Source organism: Varanus komodoensis, unplaced genomic scaffold (genome assembly GCF_004798865.1).
Source record: "Varanus komodoensis strain SLA01 unplaced genomic scaffold, ASM479886v1 scaffold2, whole genome shotgun sequence".
NCBI classification, from domain to species: domain Eukaryota; kingdom Metazoa; phylum Chordata; class Lepidosauria; order Squamata; family Varanidae; genus Varanus; species Varanus komodoensis.
The window spans coordinates 66,592,298-66,606,750 of record NW_025335568.1 but is presented as its reverse complement, the minus strand read 5'-3'; the positions used below and the strand labels follow the sequence as shown (position 1 = coordinate 66,606,750).

The window sequence follows — 14,453 nt, the reverse complement described above, 5'->3', positions numbered from 1 at the left end:
GGGGCATCAACAGGACCTCTTGTGCATGATGACCGACGTGTCGAACCTGCAGGACAGAGAGAGGGATAAGCCATGGAGGAGGCAGAGCGAGAAAAACGGACATCTGCACCCAATGCACTTGAGTAGCGCACTGGAAACGAAAGCGGAGATTTCTCTTGTGCACACACACAACTCCTGGGGAAGGAAAGCCTGGAACTGGTGCAGATCAACTGGGAGCCACCATTAACAGATGGGTTCTGTGTGTAAGAGTATAAGTCTGAAACGGTGCATTAGGAGCTCATGTGTCGTGAGAAGCAAATGCTTCAAAATGTGTAAGTCTCCTGGGAGACCAGGCAGCTAGCCAGAAAGAACTCTGCCCGTTGTATCTCTGCATGATGCATTAATCATGCCATACCAAGTGAAGACCTGTTCCTCATTACAAAAGCTACAGATGCTATTCTTAATAAGAAAAAAAGACATTTTGAGCCTGAAAAGATTCCTGTGGTGCATTTAATTGGACTGAGCTGTTGGCAAGCGTTAGGGTCATGCAGAATTCTTCCTTTGTAGGAAGTGACATCCTCATAACCCCAAAGCTTGCTGTCCTTCCGATGAAGCTAGTTGCATTCAGGACATGCCATGAACTCCAGGCTGACTTTCCCTGCTTTGGTTTCTACTAACCTCAACATGATTAATTTCACCAGGGACCTGATACACGGCTCTTTTGCAGCCGCACATCACTTAGTCAACTCCTGTGCAGTGCCTGAGTAATGCCCCGTGGAGCTTCATGCACTGAATTCTTTCGCGAAACATCAGCAGTTCCTCTTCGAAAGAGAGAGGCAACTAGCTGGCAGCATCCTGAGATGGGCTTCCATCTCAAGTCATCTCAAATGCGGTGCGCTTCCAACAGCTGTTTCCAGGAGGGAGCCAGCCCTGCCCCGCCCCTGACCAACGTTTCAGCCCTACGTCTACACCTTGGAGCTGAGATGGATAAATGTTGCCCGACAGTTGCACTCCCACGTCCAGAGAGCCTGGGAGAATCACTTCTGTCCCTGCAGATTCTTGCCAAAAGATCGCTCACCGCTGCGAGGTCCTGCCAAGTCCCACAGATAGGAGATGCAGTCAGAGAATCAGCAGCTAGAAGGCCAAAAAGGAAAAAAATCCTGATGCACTTCATGCAGGTTTGCAGCGGGAAAGGGGGACTGTTTGGCCCTTGATTCATGTGAAAGCAAATACGGGGGTGGCAAGCAGGCACGCGTGCGTTGGGATGGCATCTCCTAGTGCTGCTTCGGAGCACTGACTTGGGCCTCAGGAGCAAGAGTGGTGTAGTGGTTAGAGTGTTGGGCTGGCTACTTTGGAGAACAGACTCTAGTCCCCAGACTAACCTACCGCACAGGGTTGTTGTGAGGATAAAAGGGACAGGAGGAGGGCCATGATGCTGCCTGGATGCCTTTGCAGAAGGAAGAAGTCGGGGCACACATGAAACAGTCTTTGAAAAATATTCCAGTGCAAAGAGCCACTGGAATGCATGCAACGTGTATTTGTTTTGGTTTCTATTGGTTTCTCATTTTTCCAATCTTAAGACGAGTTTGTTCAGGGTTTTTTTAAGTTCACATTAAAGCACAGAATTATAGTAGAGCTGGAAGGGGCCAGGAAGGCCATTGGATCCAACTCCCTGCTCGATGCAGGACTCCAAGTCAAAGCATTTCTGACAGATGGCTGTCCAGCTGCACCATGAGTATCTCCAATGCAGGAGAGCCCATAATCTCTACACAACTCCCATCATCTCCAGTTAGCATGACAGGGATGATGGAAACTGTAGTCCACCTAGCCTGCACTGCACCAGATATTCGCTTCCCCGGTGTAATCAGGGCCTCTGTGTTTTGCCAGGTCCTCAAAAGTGTGTCTAGACACACCGCAGCCAGTATGAACCCCACCCCTAAGAAAAATGCTCATTTATCAACAGTAAGAGTTTGATGGTGCCATATGCTGGTTTTCTGGCTTTCAGCCTTCCCCACCCCAGAATGCAACCCCCAAGAGCCTCTCCCAAGTGGCATTTGGCCCTCAAACTGAAAATGGTTCAGCATCCTTGCCGTTTGGCCTGCTTTATGGAGGTCACTCCTCTGTTCGAAGGCATCCTCCTTTTGAAAAGCCCTCCAGAGCAAGGCCAGCTGAAAGATAAAGAATCCTAAGAAGAAAAAGCAGAGACTCTCCATTCATAGCACCTGGCAGGGACAGGTCACCCAGTCATGGTCACAGCATAGGTTGAGTATGGGTTGTTGCTGAATCATGGATTGTGGTTAAAACATGGGTTATGTGGTCTGAACCCAGCCGAGGTAACAAACAATAATCAATAATTGAAGTAGCACAGTTCACAATCTAAGAACAAACCATGGATTCTTTTCATGGGTTGTTCATGGCTAACAACTCATGTTTTGTTGGTGCAGCTGGGTTCAGACAAACACAATAACCCACATTCAGGAACAACCCACATTTTAACAACAACCCATACTCAACCCGCTCAGTTTCCCCTGCTAAGTTGCAATGTATTGTATGTGTATTTTGGGCTAATTGTTGCCAAATCTGTAACGAAAGTTGGCACCTGCAAGTTTATCACAATACACCTACCTTCCATTAAATTGTGGACACACTTGAAATTAGGAATAATATGAATACTAATGATTGGAGTGATTCTGACTGAGAGCCAGTGCAGAGCAGAGGTGAAAGTATTGGGCTGGGGACCCTGGGAAATATGGGTGCTAATTGCCCACTTGGCCATGAAAACCACTGGCTGACTTTAGGCTGGGTTGTTGTTCTGAGGATAAGATGGGGCTGTGTAAGCCACCTTGGGTTCCTCAGAAGAGGAAGGAAGGTGGCGTATAAATGCAATGTAATAATAACAACTCTGGAAATATTTTTCCTGGCCCCTTTGGAGATCCAGTGCACTGTGGGATTGAGGGTGCATGACAGGAACGTAAGAACAGCCTGCTGGGTTCGACCAGAGTCCAGCACTCCACACGATGGCCAGCCAGCTCCCCACGGGAGCCTCCAAGCAGGACGTGAGTGCGGACCCCCCTCTCCCGCCGCCCGCCGCCGCCACTCGCTAGCCAGCGGGGGACATAGGCACCCCGCGCCGGCACCTGCGACAGCCTCCAGCCATCAGGAGCAGCAGCCATCGCGGGCCCTCCCTGCTCTGAACCCGTCCGCTCCCCTGCGAGGGCCACCCCGACGGGCGGCCATGGGAGCGCCCAGCGCAGTCTCGCCCGGCCCGATGCGCTCGTGCATCCCTCCGTCTCCGCGGGGAGGACGGGGCGCGGGGCGGGGCGGGGCGGGGGGGGGCGTGGACGCCGAGCAATGGGACGCGCTCCCTGGGTTTGGCCGTCCGCGTTTTCGTGGGAAGGGTTAAGGGAGCGGAAGATCGGTAGGGGGCGTTAAAAGGATGCGTACAGTAGCTGCCACTTTGAAAGTTCGTCCAAGTCTGGATCGCTGGAGGGAGCGAGCGGGCGAGCGGGCGAGCGAGCGGGACGCTGCGTTTCCTCCGAGATTCCGGCGAGGCCGAGGCGCGGGCTAACCTGCGGCTGCGGCGCTTCGCGGGGGAGCGAGCGGGCGGGGGCGCGGGCGGGCGAGCCAGCCAGCCCCGCTCTCCTCTCTGCTCCGCGCCTTCGAGAGCTCGCCGGGCGCAGCCTCGCACCGCTCGCCTGGCACGGGAAGGGGAGCCGTCGGCGCCTCGCTGCGGTCCCCCCGAGCGGCAGCGGCGGCGGCGCCTTGTCGCGGCTGGCCAGGTAAGCCGCGCCCGCGCCCGCGCCCGCGCCTCTCCCGCAGCCGCCAGGCGAGGCGGGCGGCGCGCTCTGCCCGGGCGCGGATTCTTGCGGGAGGCGTGTTCGGGGCGCGCCGGGACGTCGCTGCGGGAAGCGGGGCGAGACCATCGCGTGCGCCGCCGTGGGTGCGGGGGGCCCCGCGGGAGCCTCCCGGGCTGCGCCGCCGGTTCTGCGTGCGCGTTCGTGGAGGGGGAGCGCCGGCGGCGCCTCTGCCAGGGCTGCTCTCCAGCGCTGGATGGCGATTGCGGGACCGCGAGTTCGCGGGAGGTGTGGAATGCGGAGACGACCAAGTGCCGCGTTTTGTGATGCAGCAGGATAACAGGCGGGAGGGGAGGGGAGGGGGAGGGGGAGGAGGAAGCCACCGGGGGATCGATGGAGATTTGGGAGCGCGCGCGAGGAAGAGTTTTGGCAGCCTGGCGGGAGCTGGACTCCGAGGCGTGTCGGCTCCGCAGAGCTCGGCGGGGCTTCCTCCCGGGAAGGTCTGCGTGGGGTGCGCTTTCGTGCCGCAAAACTCCAACCACGCCTTACCGGAGAGGAAACCACACCGAGCGCGGTGGGACCGAGAAAGCACGCTCTGCGTGAGTGACCTGCTAGGGCGGGAAGGAGCCGGCGCACCAGGCGATCAGAAGAGACGGCGAGAATCGGGTCCGTTATTGGCTCGAGCGATGCGCGTCCTGGGATAGAGAGCTTTCTTCTTCCGTGGGGCGGGGGTGGAGAGACCCTCGGCATAGTAGGGCCGTTTCAGGGAGCATCTTAACAGGGGTTGGTCAGAGGATAAACTGCGTGGGGCCATGGTCTCCCCTCCACGAGGACTTACTGGGCGCTCCCGATTTCTCACGCAAGGAAGTTTGCAGGGCTTCACACGACACTGTAATCCTCCAGGACCTCTCCGGTCCTATCCGAGCTGCTCCGCAACAGCCTCGGTGGAGTGGGGGGGGGGGGTTGTAAGCCCAGTGCAGAGGAGCAACCTCTGAAGCTTTGCTCAGCAGTCTCCAGCCCTGTCCAGGCAGGCACTGATGTTTTCTTATTTATTAGCCACCTCCCGGAATAAATTCTTGGGGAAGGTGGCAGCCAGGCAGAGGACCAGACTGTGCCCAATGCGGTTGGCTGTGCTGGCTGCCAGCATCACAGCAAAGGTCTGTCTACCTGGTCCTCCCAGTTACTAGGCCTAAACCACACCTGGGAAATGCTGCAGCCCTCCTCCAATTCTTTCTACCTCTAAGCCAGCCTTCTCCAACCTAGAGCTCTGCAGATGTGCTGGACTACATCTCCCATCATCCCCAGCCAACATAGCCATTAGAGAGAGGGGAGCTGCAGCCCAGCACATCTGGGGTGGGGGGGGCACCTGACTGCAGAATGCTGCATCAGTTATGGCTCCAGCATTCAGATGTTACAGAACTCGGCTGCCACTCCGTCGTTCCCTCTTTCCCGGGGTGGGAGACTCCGGGAAAACTCATGCAGAAAGCGCACACAATAAGCACAGCAAGGCTCAGCCAGCAGGAAGTGTTGGGGCTCTCGAGAACGACCTGCAGCACTCCCACCTAAGCAGCTGGCAGGCAAGAGGGAGCTGCGGGAGCCCACAGGGCTTTCTGGCCCATAGCTGGAGCCAGAAGCGGGTGGCGTTTGCAGCACTGTAGAATTTTTCCTGTCTCAGCCACACCATCCTTCTTTCCCTGGCTACCCTGCGTGTGTGCGTCTGCGCCACCCTGTCCCTCTCAGTCTCTGCCTCTCTGTGCCACCCAGTTTTGCAGGCCACATAAAAGTGCAACTGCATGGCATGAAGTTGAGAGTTGCGTGCCACCCTTGGGCCGCAGGTCGCTGCAGTCTGTCCTGCATCAACCCGAACTGAGCCAACAAAAGACCCTACTCTGCCTAAGCTCCTATCCTACCATCCTTGGGACCAAGCCAATAGCCATCAACTGCTCATCCAAGAGGAGCACCATCCTGAGCATCTCATGTGACACAGACATAGCCGTTCAGAGCCTTCGCATCGTCCTCTCGTGCCATCGCGAGCCCTGTGCAGAGGCAGGCAGCTCCCGTTCCCTGGGGAAGGAGGCAGGCTAACAAGTCCGGCCGAGTGAGTCGGCCTTGCTCAGTGCTCAGAGCCACAAGTAGAGGGAGCCTTGGAGTCCAGCGCAAGGCAAAGCTGATGTTCAGATGAAAGCACATTATCCTCACGTGACAGAAAGGACAGTGCATACTTCAAGAAGCAGGGAACGGAGGTGCTGTGCTCTTATCATGATTGGGACTTTTGTTTCTTTGCCTCTAACTGGAGCCATTTCACACATTACACAGCAGCCAAGCCAGGTTTGCTGTCTTGAGCACCTTCAAAAGATCTTAGGTGTTGGCACAAGGCATCTCTGTGGGTGCCCCAGTGGCCATGAGTGCCTGCCCAGCTGCCTGTGGGAGCCCTCAGTGCCCCCAGAGTGATGCTACTTCAGGCTGGCATAACTGGAAATTAAAATTGTAGCTTCCTGCTATCCAGCCCTGAGGCAACATATCAGTAGAACTTGCTTTGACATGCCCCCACCCCAAACATGAAGTCAGTCTTTTTAAAAACTAGGGAGCAGACCTGGCTTTGCACAGATGGGAATAGCCTTCCGTTTAATACAGAAAAACCTTCAAACAGGATTGTGCCAGTGGCAGAGTTGAATGTATTCCTGGCCTGGACCATGTAAGGCCAGGTGCCCTCATAGGCATGCCCCTGCCATGCATGGCCCACTTCTTTCGCCCCCTAAAGAAGGGGGTGTCCCCTGCCTTCACCCAAGAGGTGCTGCCCCACAGCTGGAAGGAGGGGAAGGCCTGTGCATCTGTCCTTTGTCCCAGTAATTTTCTCTGCCTTCAGACTGCATGGAATGCAAAGATGTATGATGATTAGGGAGATCTGTCCCAAATGGCTAAAGGTGCTACTGTAATCATATGGACATGTCACAGTTAACTAAAATGAATACGTTTGAAAAACAAAATAAGCCTTACGGTCTCCTTAAGGTACACACCAATTTTCAGGTGCCTAATTCTCAGCACTGCTGGATGGACAGGCAGATGCACATTCTCTTTTACGGCAGTGCGCACACCTGGAGATGCAATGCGTGACCCCAGGGTGGCCCCAAGTCAGGACCTTTCCCGATCCCGGCAGGTGATTGCACAGCAAAGGCCAGTAGTGCAGTCCTCGCCTTCCTTGCCAAGCCCAAGCAGTTTCTCCGCATCCCTTTTCTGATAGGAAAATCCTATGTGGTCTCTGACGGCTATTCAGAGAAGATTACAGGGTAGTTTCCTGCCCTCCCTATATACTGCATCTGCGGTTGACAACTCTGAGCAAGGAATGCTAAGGGCAGAGTCTCTTCTCTGCTCCTTACTTGGTTCCCACCTCTGTCAGGCTCAGCTGTGGCGTAAGAGCAACAAACAGGGATTGGTGAGAAGTGGATTTCAGGAAACATCTGCGTAGGGCAGTTCCCCTTCGCTGCAAAGACAACAATTAAGAGATCAGTGAGACAGAAAGGGCTTATTTGATCGACGCGTCTTCAGAAATCGTTCCGTCTTAATCAAGGCTATTGCAGCAATGAAAGTGGAGCCCTGCCGGTTTCCACACTGTCATGCTACCGGGGGTGCTCAGTTCCAGCACGAAAAGCCCTGTGCCTGCCCCCGCCCCCCCAACCTGTTGCTCATGTTGGGAATTAGATTTTGCAACCCTGTGGAACATGGGTGTTCGACCTCTTTCAGCCCAGGCAAGATTCCATTTTGGAGGTGCTTGAGGGGACTGCTTTCCAAGTGGAGCATGGAATGCTGAGTATTTGCATTCTCGGGATAGGAGGTAGGGAAACCGGATGGAATAAACCTGGCTGGCTGGCTGACTGGCTGGAATATTTTGCTGCAGGTGTGAACTGCTCCTGTTTGAGGTTCCAGCCACCAAGCCATGCCTTTTTCCAAGGAAGTCTGTCCCGTTCTCCATTCTCAGTTCTTTCAGTGAAAATATATTGTTAGTCTTCAGGTTAAAACCTAATAAAGCCCATTTGAAGACATGCATCTTCTCCACTCATTGGTGCCCAGTGTTGCTTCCTTCAAGATTTTGAGCTTCTTTTGAGCATAGTGGTTCTTGCCATGTTTTCTGGCATGACTGCTGAAGTTTTAGGGACCTGTGTATGACTTTTAGGATGGGCCATGCTTTTGCTTATTCGTCTTTGGTGTGCTTTTCTAGGTTGGACTGTGGCCAGCGGCCATCCGTTTTTAAGGCAGCGGGATGGGGTGGGGTGGGTGAGGGGGGCTTCTAATATTAGCCCTCCCACAGCCTCTGCAAGGGCCTTGAACCCTCCCCTTCCCAGGATAAGTTCTTAGAGCCGTGTCCTCCTTTTATGCCATTCAGCCACTCTTACTTCCATTTTCTGTGCCTCGGCTGATGCGGGAGTCAACAGGCGAGCAGGTAATTTGTGACCCACAAAGAGACCTTTGGAACTGACTCAGCAATCAAAGGAAATGGGGGCCCCCACAATAGGAAACTGTTCAAGATCCATTCCCAGGCTTTGGAATGAACGCCCTGCCCCGCCCCACCCAAGACTGTCACTTGCCTTCCGACGGTGTGTCCAATTCCTTCCATGCTGCAGGTCAATTTCAGTTAAAGAGAAGCTGATGGGGACCGTGTCCGTTGGGGAGCAGGTGCAGAATGCACTGGGACAGTGGAAAGCAGGGTGCAAAACATACCAGAATGGAAGGGGTGGGGTAGGTTGGTAACTCCTACGACGGTGGGGCTCCCTACCCATTGCAACTTTCATTTTGAACTTATAGAAGCCAGCCATACTGCTCTATGGTGGTAAACCAGTGTTGGGGATGAAGTTCAGCACCATGGATAGCTCTCATTAAGCTCAAAATAGAAGCTGCAGTAGATTGGAAGCCCACTTACGCAGCACTGCCCTCCCCTGGAAATGGGGGCATGTGGACCCTGGGAACTACCAAATACTCAGGGAAAGCAGGATTTGGCCAGAGGAAGAACTTCCCTACAGCTGAAAGGGGCAGACTGTGACTCCAGGAAGAATGGACTTGTCCCACCACCTTCATTCATTCATTATCTTTAAATCCTACCAGTTTTCCTTCCAAGAAACTCATAGAAACATAGAAAGAAAGTCAGAAGGGGCCCTCTGGGCCATCTAGTCTGATTTCTGGCTCCAGGTCAAGGCAGCTTGCATAATTCTCCTTCTCCTTTCAATCTGATCCTCACAACAGCAACTCTGGGAAGTACGTTGGGCTGAGACTTGGCCACTACAGCACCCTGATGGGGCCTCAGCCACCTCCCTTGGAAGCCCCTTCCATATCCTAGGGGTCCTAGCACTCAGGAAGTACTTTCTGTCATCCAGCCTGAAGCCAGATTCCTTGAGCTTTGCCCCCTTGGAACACATCCTGCCCTCCACTGCAGGGAAGAACAGGTCACGCCCCCCACCCTTCACATGGCATCCCCTCACATTGCTAAGTTGCTAAAAGATCCGCTCAGATCTCCTCTTCTCCAGACTGAAAAGGCGGAGTTCTCCCAATCTCTCCTCAAATGTCATCCCTCTCACCCAGCTGCCATTCTTGTGACCCTGCACTGAACCGATTCTAACCTACCTATGTCTCTCATATAATGTGGAGTCCAGAACTGGATGCAATACTCCAGTTGTGGGTGCACCAGAGTTGTTTAGAATGGTATCAACACCTCCCTAGATCTGGAAGCCACATTTCTGGCTATACATACAAAGGTGGCATATGCCTTCTTCACCACGTCACACGGCTGGCTCATGTTCCGCCTGCTGATGACAAGAACCCCAAGGTCCCTTTCACAAGTGCTGCTCTCCAGCCACTCGTGCCCCATCCTGTACCTGTGACACCTATGCCTGTGTCCCAAGTGTAAGACCTTGCACTTCGCCACAGTGAATGCCACCCTGTGGTCCCCCACCCACTTCCACAGCCTGCCCAGATCCTTCTGGCTCTGGATCACCTGCTCCTCAGTTCGGTATCATCTGTGAATTTAGTCAGCCAGCTTGACACCCCTGTTGTCATAAGACCAAGACATCTGCATACATCAAACACTTAATATTTGAGTCATATGTTCTTGATGACTGTTCCAAGACATGTTTGGATGATCAATGATATATAGATGGAAAAGAAGCTGATGGGTGGATTTCCCCCTTCCCACTTTTTAACACATCTTTCTTATTTGAAAAGGCTTAGTATTGTTTCCAATTTCTGCGTTACGTTTGATGGGCTGGTGTGGGGATCTCTGGTGAGATCATATGTTTTTTTCATCCCGTTCCATAGCAATTTAGAGGTCCAGGCTTTAATTCCAGATGGAGTCAAATTCTTTGAGAGCCAGGAGCAGGAAAGATACTTTCTTCCAAGGCCTTATTTGTATGCATTTCTTGAGATTTCCCTCCCTTGTGCTCTCTCTCCACCCCTTTCTTTCCTCCGAAGAAAGCAGTCCTTCACACAGCTCCAAGTTAAGCGATGGAATTCACTTCCACAAGATCTAAGGCAGACCCCAATGTGGAGAGCTGTAAAAGGGGACTGGATGAATTCCTGAAGGAGAAGGCCATCCACAGCCATATGCTACCTCTTGTGGGTTTCCCATAAGATATAAGAGGGGTGCGCTCAGCCACCCGCCCCCGCTGTGTCAGGCAGGCATGCTCTGCGTCCCATGCTCCTTGCTGACAGGGCTAACCTGCTGTGTCCCCTTTCACCTGCAGATTGGATCAACCTGCGCATGATTCCTTACCTGCATTCTGCACCTATCCAGGTGTGGCATCTCAGTGAGGGCTGGGCCTTCCGCATATGGTGGCAGAAAGAATTGTCATCTATATCTATTCTTGACAAGATCTGTCAGAAAAAAGTTCAGGGTTTCTGGGTGATGTGGGGCATTTTTCTATCTAACATGCTCTTTATGCATTCAAGTCAGCATGCTCAAAGATGATTAAAAATGAATTAATCCCTCCAAAGTTGCTGTGGTCGGTTTTGACATGCTGACGATCATCAGGACAAACCCCATATCTGTGTCCTCCAGCAGAATCCAAAATACAGACAGCTGGTCCATGCCAACAAACCATTTCTAGCAGCTTTCATCTCCAGTAGGAACAGCTCCTTTGTAAAGCTCACGGCTCTTATTAGCCATTCCAGCCCAAGGCACCCAATATAACTTCGCATTATTGCTGCAAACAGCAATATGCTGCTTCTGGGGAATGGATTCCCCTCACTAGCTTCTCTAGGGAGTGCAGCAAAGCTCAAAGAGAATGGGAATCCTGGGACCTGCTGACCTCGGAAAAGCGGTACCCGAGGGGTGAGCCACTGCCCTGGTGAGAGGCAGATGAGCAACCAGGCCCCCATGATGAGGAGGAGGAGCAGGTTGAGGGGGCTTTTGCAACCCTGGTCTGACCCTATTTTGCCTCTGGCTCTGCCCACCCACTGCTGACACGAGGATCTTGACCGGGTACCAGCAAGGAAAAGCAGTCCTTGGATGAAAAAAGCTTGCCCAGAGACAGAAGGTGGCCACTGGCCCACACTTGCCCACTGCTATGGCAGAATCAGAGCCTGAATCCAGGCCTCTCTCCCCATTGCTAGCCCATGCTCCTTGGTGCCGCAGCAAGGCTGGGAAAGAGCCCTTCCCTGAGACATTCGGCCAGCTGGACCACTGGCCCATGGCTGAGGAGGCTGGCCCGGTGGTTTGACTTGGTGGAAGCAGCTGCATCCTGCGGCTCCCTCGGTACAGGGTCCTCATGGTTTGCCAATTACGAATAAGGCCAGGATCGGGGTTTCAAGGGGGTGATTTTGTGTGATCTGTGTAATCTTGTGGCTTGGTCAGTAAACTGAGTTGCAAAACTAGCCACTGCAGTCAGTTACTCAGCAGTTCTGTTACAGCATCTGTGTGTGCTTTTTTTCTGTAGCTCTGAAAAGATACCAAGGCGGACTTGCAGTATTGCTGAATCCCAAAGAATTTCATTGCCTTTGTCCTGCTTTCTGGCTTCAGGTAAAGTTGCCATCATTTTCCTGAAGGTGCAGCCTCTGATGTGTGTGTGTGTGTGTGTGTGTGTGTGTGTGTGTGTGTGTGTGTGAGACTCAGAATAACTTTGCAAAAACAAACACTCCATTTAAGGCACATTTGCCATGGTTTTTTTCAATACCTCATAGTAACTGTAGGAATTCAGCTCAGGTTGATCACTCAGAATATTTATTTATTTTGGGGAGTGGCTTTGGTTTTTTAAGTACAAGCACCATCACGGTTGCCATACATATGTTTACATATACTTACCGATTGAACAAGATTGTGTAGATCTGCTCGGGTCTATCTTCCCCCTTCACCTTGTGTTGTGGGGCGCTTGGGTGACCCCAAGCTCCCTTATTGGTTGAGTGTAGACCTATATTCTGGTCCTTATCAAAGACCTTATCAAATCAGGCTGGTAAAAAAATTCCCAAATATTAGCTTCCTGCCAATGGTACAAATTGACCAAAAAAAGGCCTGTGGGATGCTTTTGTGACTCCCAAACAAAGAACACATTTTGTTACACAAAAAGATGTGGATGTTAGGTCATCTTACCTCTTTTGAAAGTCAAGAACAGTAGTGCACACTTCCTGGAAAAAGAACTACAATCCATTCAAGTTGAGTATTTAATGATGGTTTGAAGTTTGTAGAACAAACTGTTGGTATGCAGGTCAATAGGCCAAGTGATATTATGTGGATTTAATTGCTGTACGTTGCCATTAAGTCTTTAATGACCTGTACTAGCTGCAACCTGAAAGCCATTCCTATGTGGATGCAAACCTCTTGCAAAAATCCAACAAAGGCCTAACACTGGCCTTGCCTGAGTCAGTTTTGTCCGGGGTGAGAAAATCACCCCAGGTCTAAGCAAGGTTAGATTTGGAATTGATACTGGATGAAATAAGGAAGTAAACTTGTGTTTGGGTTGTACAACTTCAAATTGCTAAAATCACATCATTGAATGTTCCTGTATACCAATAATTCCTTTCATGTAGAAAACAAGAAGCATTGGACACTTCTCACTGAGCTTTAAGCAGAGGGAGATAATTTTGTATGAAGAAACTTTTCCTCCCACCTGAAGGATTAGCACTGTAAGGAACAGTAAACCTCTATTTAGGCAGAAATATTGGGGCGAGTGTGGTGTCACGTGGATGTGTGTAAAACCACTTTTAAAACATTTTTTTCCTTTTTCTCAAGGTTCAAGATGGTGGCGTTCACAGTCCTTGCTGCACTGATGCTTACCACAGTACACTCACAAGAAGCAGAAGAAACTATCACATACACGGTAAAAATCTAGTTTGAACTGGGGAGAGAGGAAAAGAAGAGAAAAAGAGAAATATTGTATGTTAGCGGGTCTTCAAGAGTAATTCTACAAACTCGGGGAAAGTCAATAACATCAGAATCCATCAGATACTTGTATCGAGAGGCAATGCAAATCTGGTGCAGCACAGCAACAAAGAGCCTTGTGAAAGCATCTCACAGATTTATCATAACGTAACTTTTGTGGACTAGCACGCAGTCTGTCAGATGCACAGATGTCCATGAAAGCTTGGCATAATTAATTGGTATGTCTTTAATGTGTCAAAGAGTCTTTGTTGCTTTGACAAAGCATCTGCTTCCTTCCCTTAGAGTAAATGGGGTTGAGCCTCACTAGGCAGGAAGGTTGCATTATTTCTCAAAAATTACATATTAAGAAATTACACTAGGGCATTTTATATCACATTAAATTTAACAGAATATGTATTTAGCACAGGGTTAGATGTGACTGTTAGCCAGTTCATTTCCAGGCACAATTCACAGTGCTGATGCTGACACTGAATGGCCTTGGCCATCTTTGAGATACACTGGAACATCCTCACCCACAATGTCCTGTATGTACACGGAGGGTATTGGGTCACACCTTTTTCCCTCAAGACATGCAGAACAAAGCCAACAGTGGCCACCCCAAGACTTTCAAGGGGGCTTTATACACGGAGGGTAGGGTTTGGGTCACACCTTTTTCCCTCAAGACATGCAGAACAAAGCCAACAGAGGCCACCCCAAGACTTTCAAGGGGGCTTTCAAAGCATGTGTATTCCTCCAGTCCTTTGGTTTTAGCTGTGTAGACCAGAATAACTAATGGCGAAGGAAGATGGGACTTGCAGGCCAGATCATCTGGAGGAGCACTAGTTGCCCATCCCTGGAGACCAGCGGTGGCTCTCCAGCAGAGAGAGGCCTCCCAACAATCACTGTGAGATCTTTCACTAAAATCTGGATTGAACCTCAGGCCTTCTGCACACAGAGCATGTGTCAGAATTTTAACAGATGGGCATAGGAGGCAGGGTCTTCTTAGCAGTGACACCCTCTCTTGGTTCAATTTTCCACAGTAGGCAAACTCTTAGCTCTAGCATTGTGCAGATGTTCAGGTGCTCTTGGCTCTGTCATCCGCTCATTGTCAGAATCAGATTTTATGCAAACACTTTTTATGCAATGCACACGTCCTACAACTGCCCCCCCCCCGCATTTTCAGCTGGTTTTTAAACTAATTTTCTATGACTAAATTTTCATAAAGCTATGGAAAGAAAAAAAGAAACCAGCATATTTGGCTCCTTCGATGAGCCAATTAATTCTATTCTTTGCTATTAATATATTTTTGTTGTATGTATGTGTATTTGGCTTTCAAACTGCTG

General features: G+C 51.2%; 1 protein-coding gene across 3 annotated transcripts in view; it reads left to right on the top strand.

The window, feature by feature from the left end:
* Positions 1-3,598: 3,598 nt before the first annotated feature.
* The window catches only part of EFEMP1 (EGF containing fibulin extracellular matrix protein 1), a 56,733-nt gene continuing 45,878 nt past the window's right edge, over positions 3,599-14,453 (top strand). Inside the window, exons 1-3 of one of the 3 annotated variants that reach the window (XM_044428589.1) lie at positions 3,599-3,758; positions 11,693-11,775; positions 12,982-13,069. In XM_044428589.1, coding sequence (XP_044284524.1) covers positions 12,989-13,069 — 81 coding nt within the window. In that variant the 5' untranslated portion in view covers positions 3,599-3,758; positions 11,693-11,775; positions 12,982-12,988. Of the gene's footprint in view, positions 3,759-11,692; positions 11,776-11,846; positions 13,070-14,453 lie in introns of those variants that run through there. The other 2 variants (XM_044428592.1, XM_044428591.1) reach the window with 2 other exon arrangements.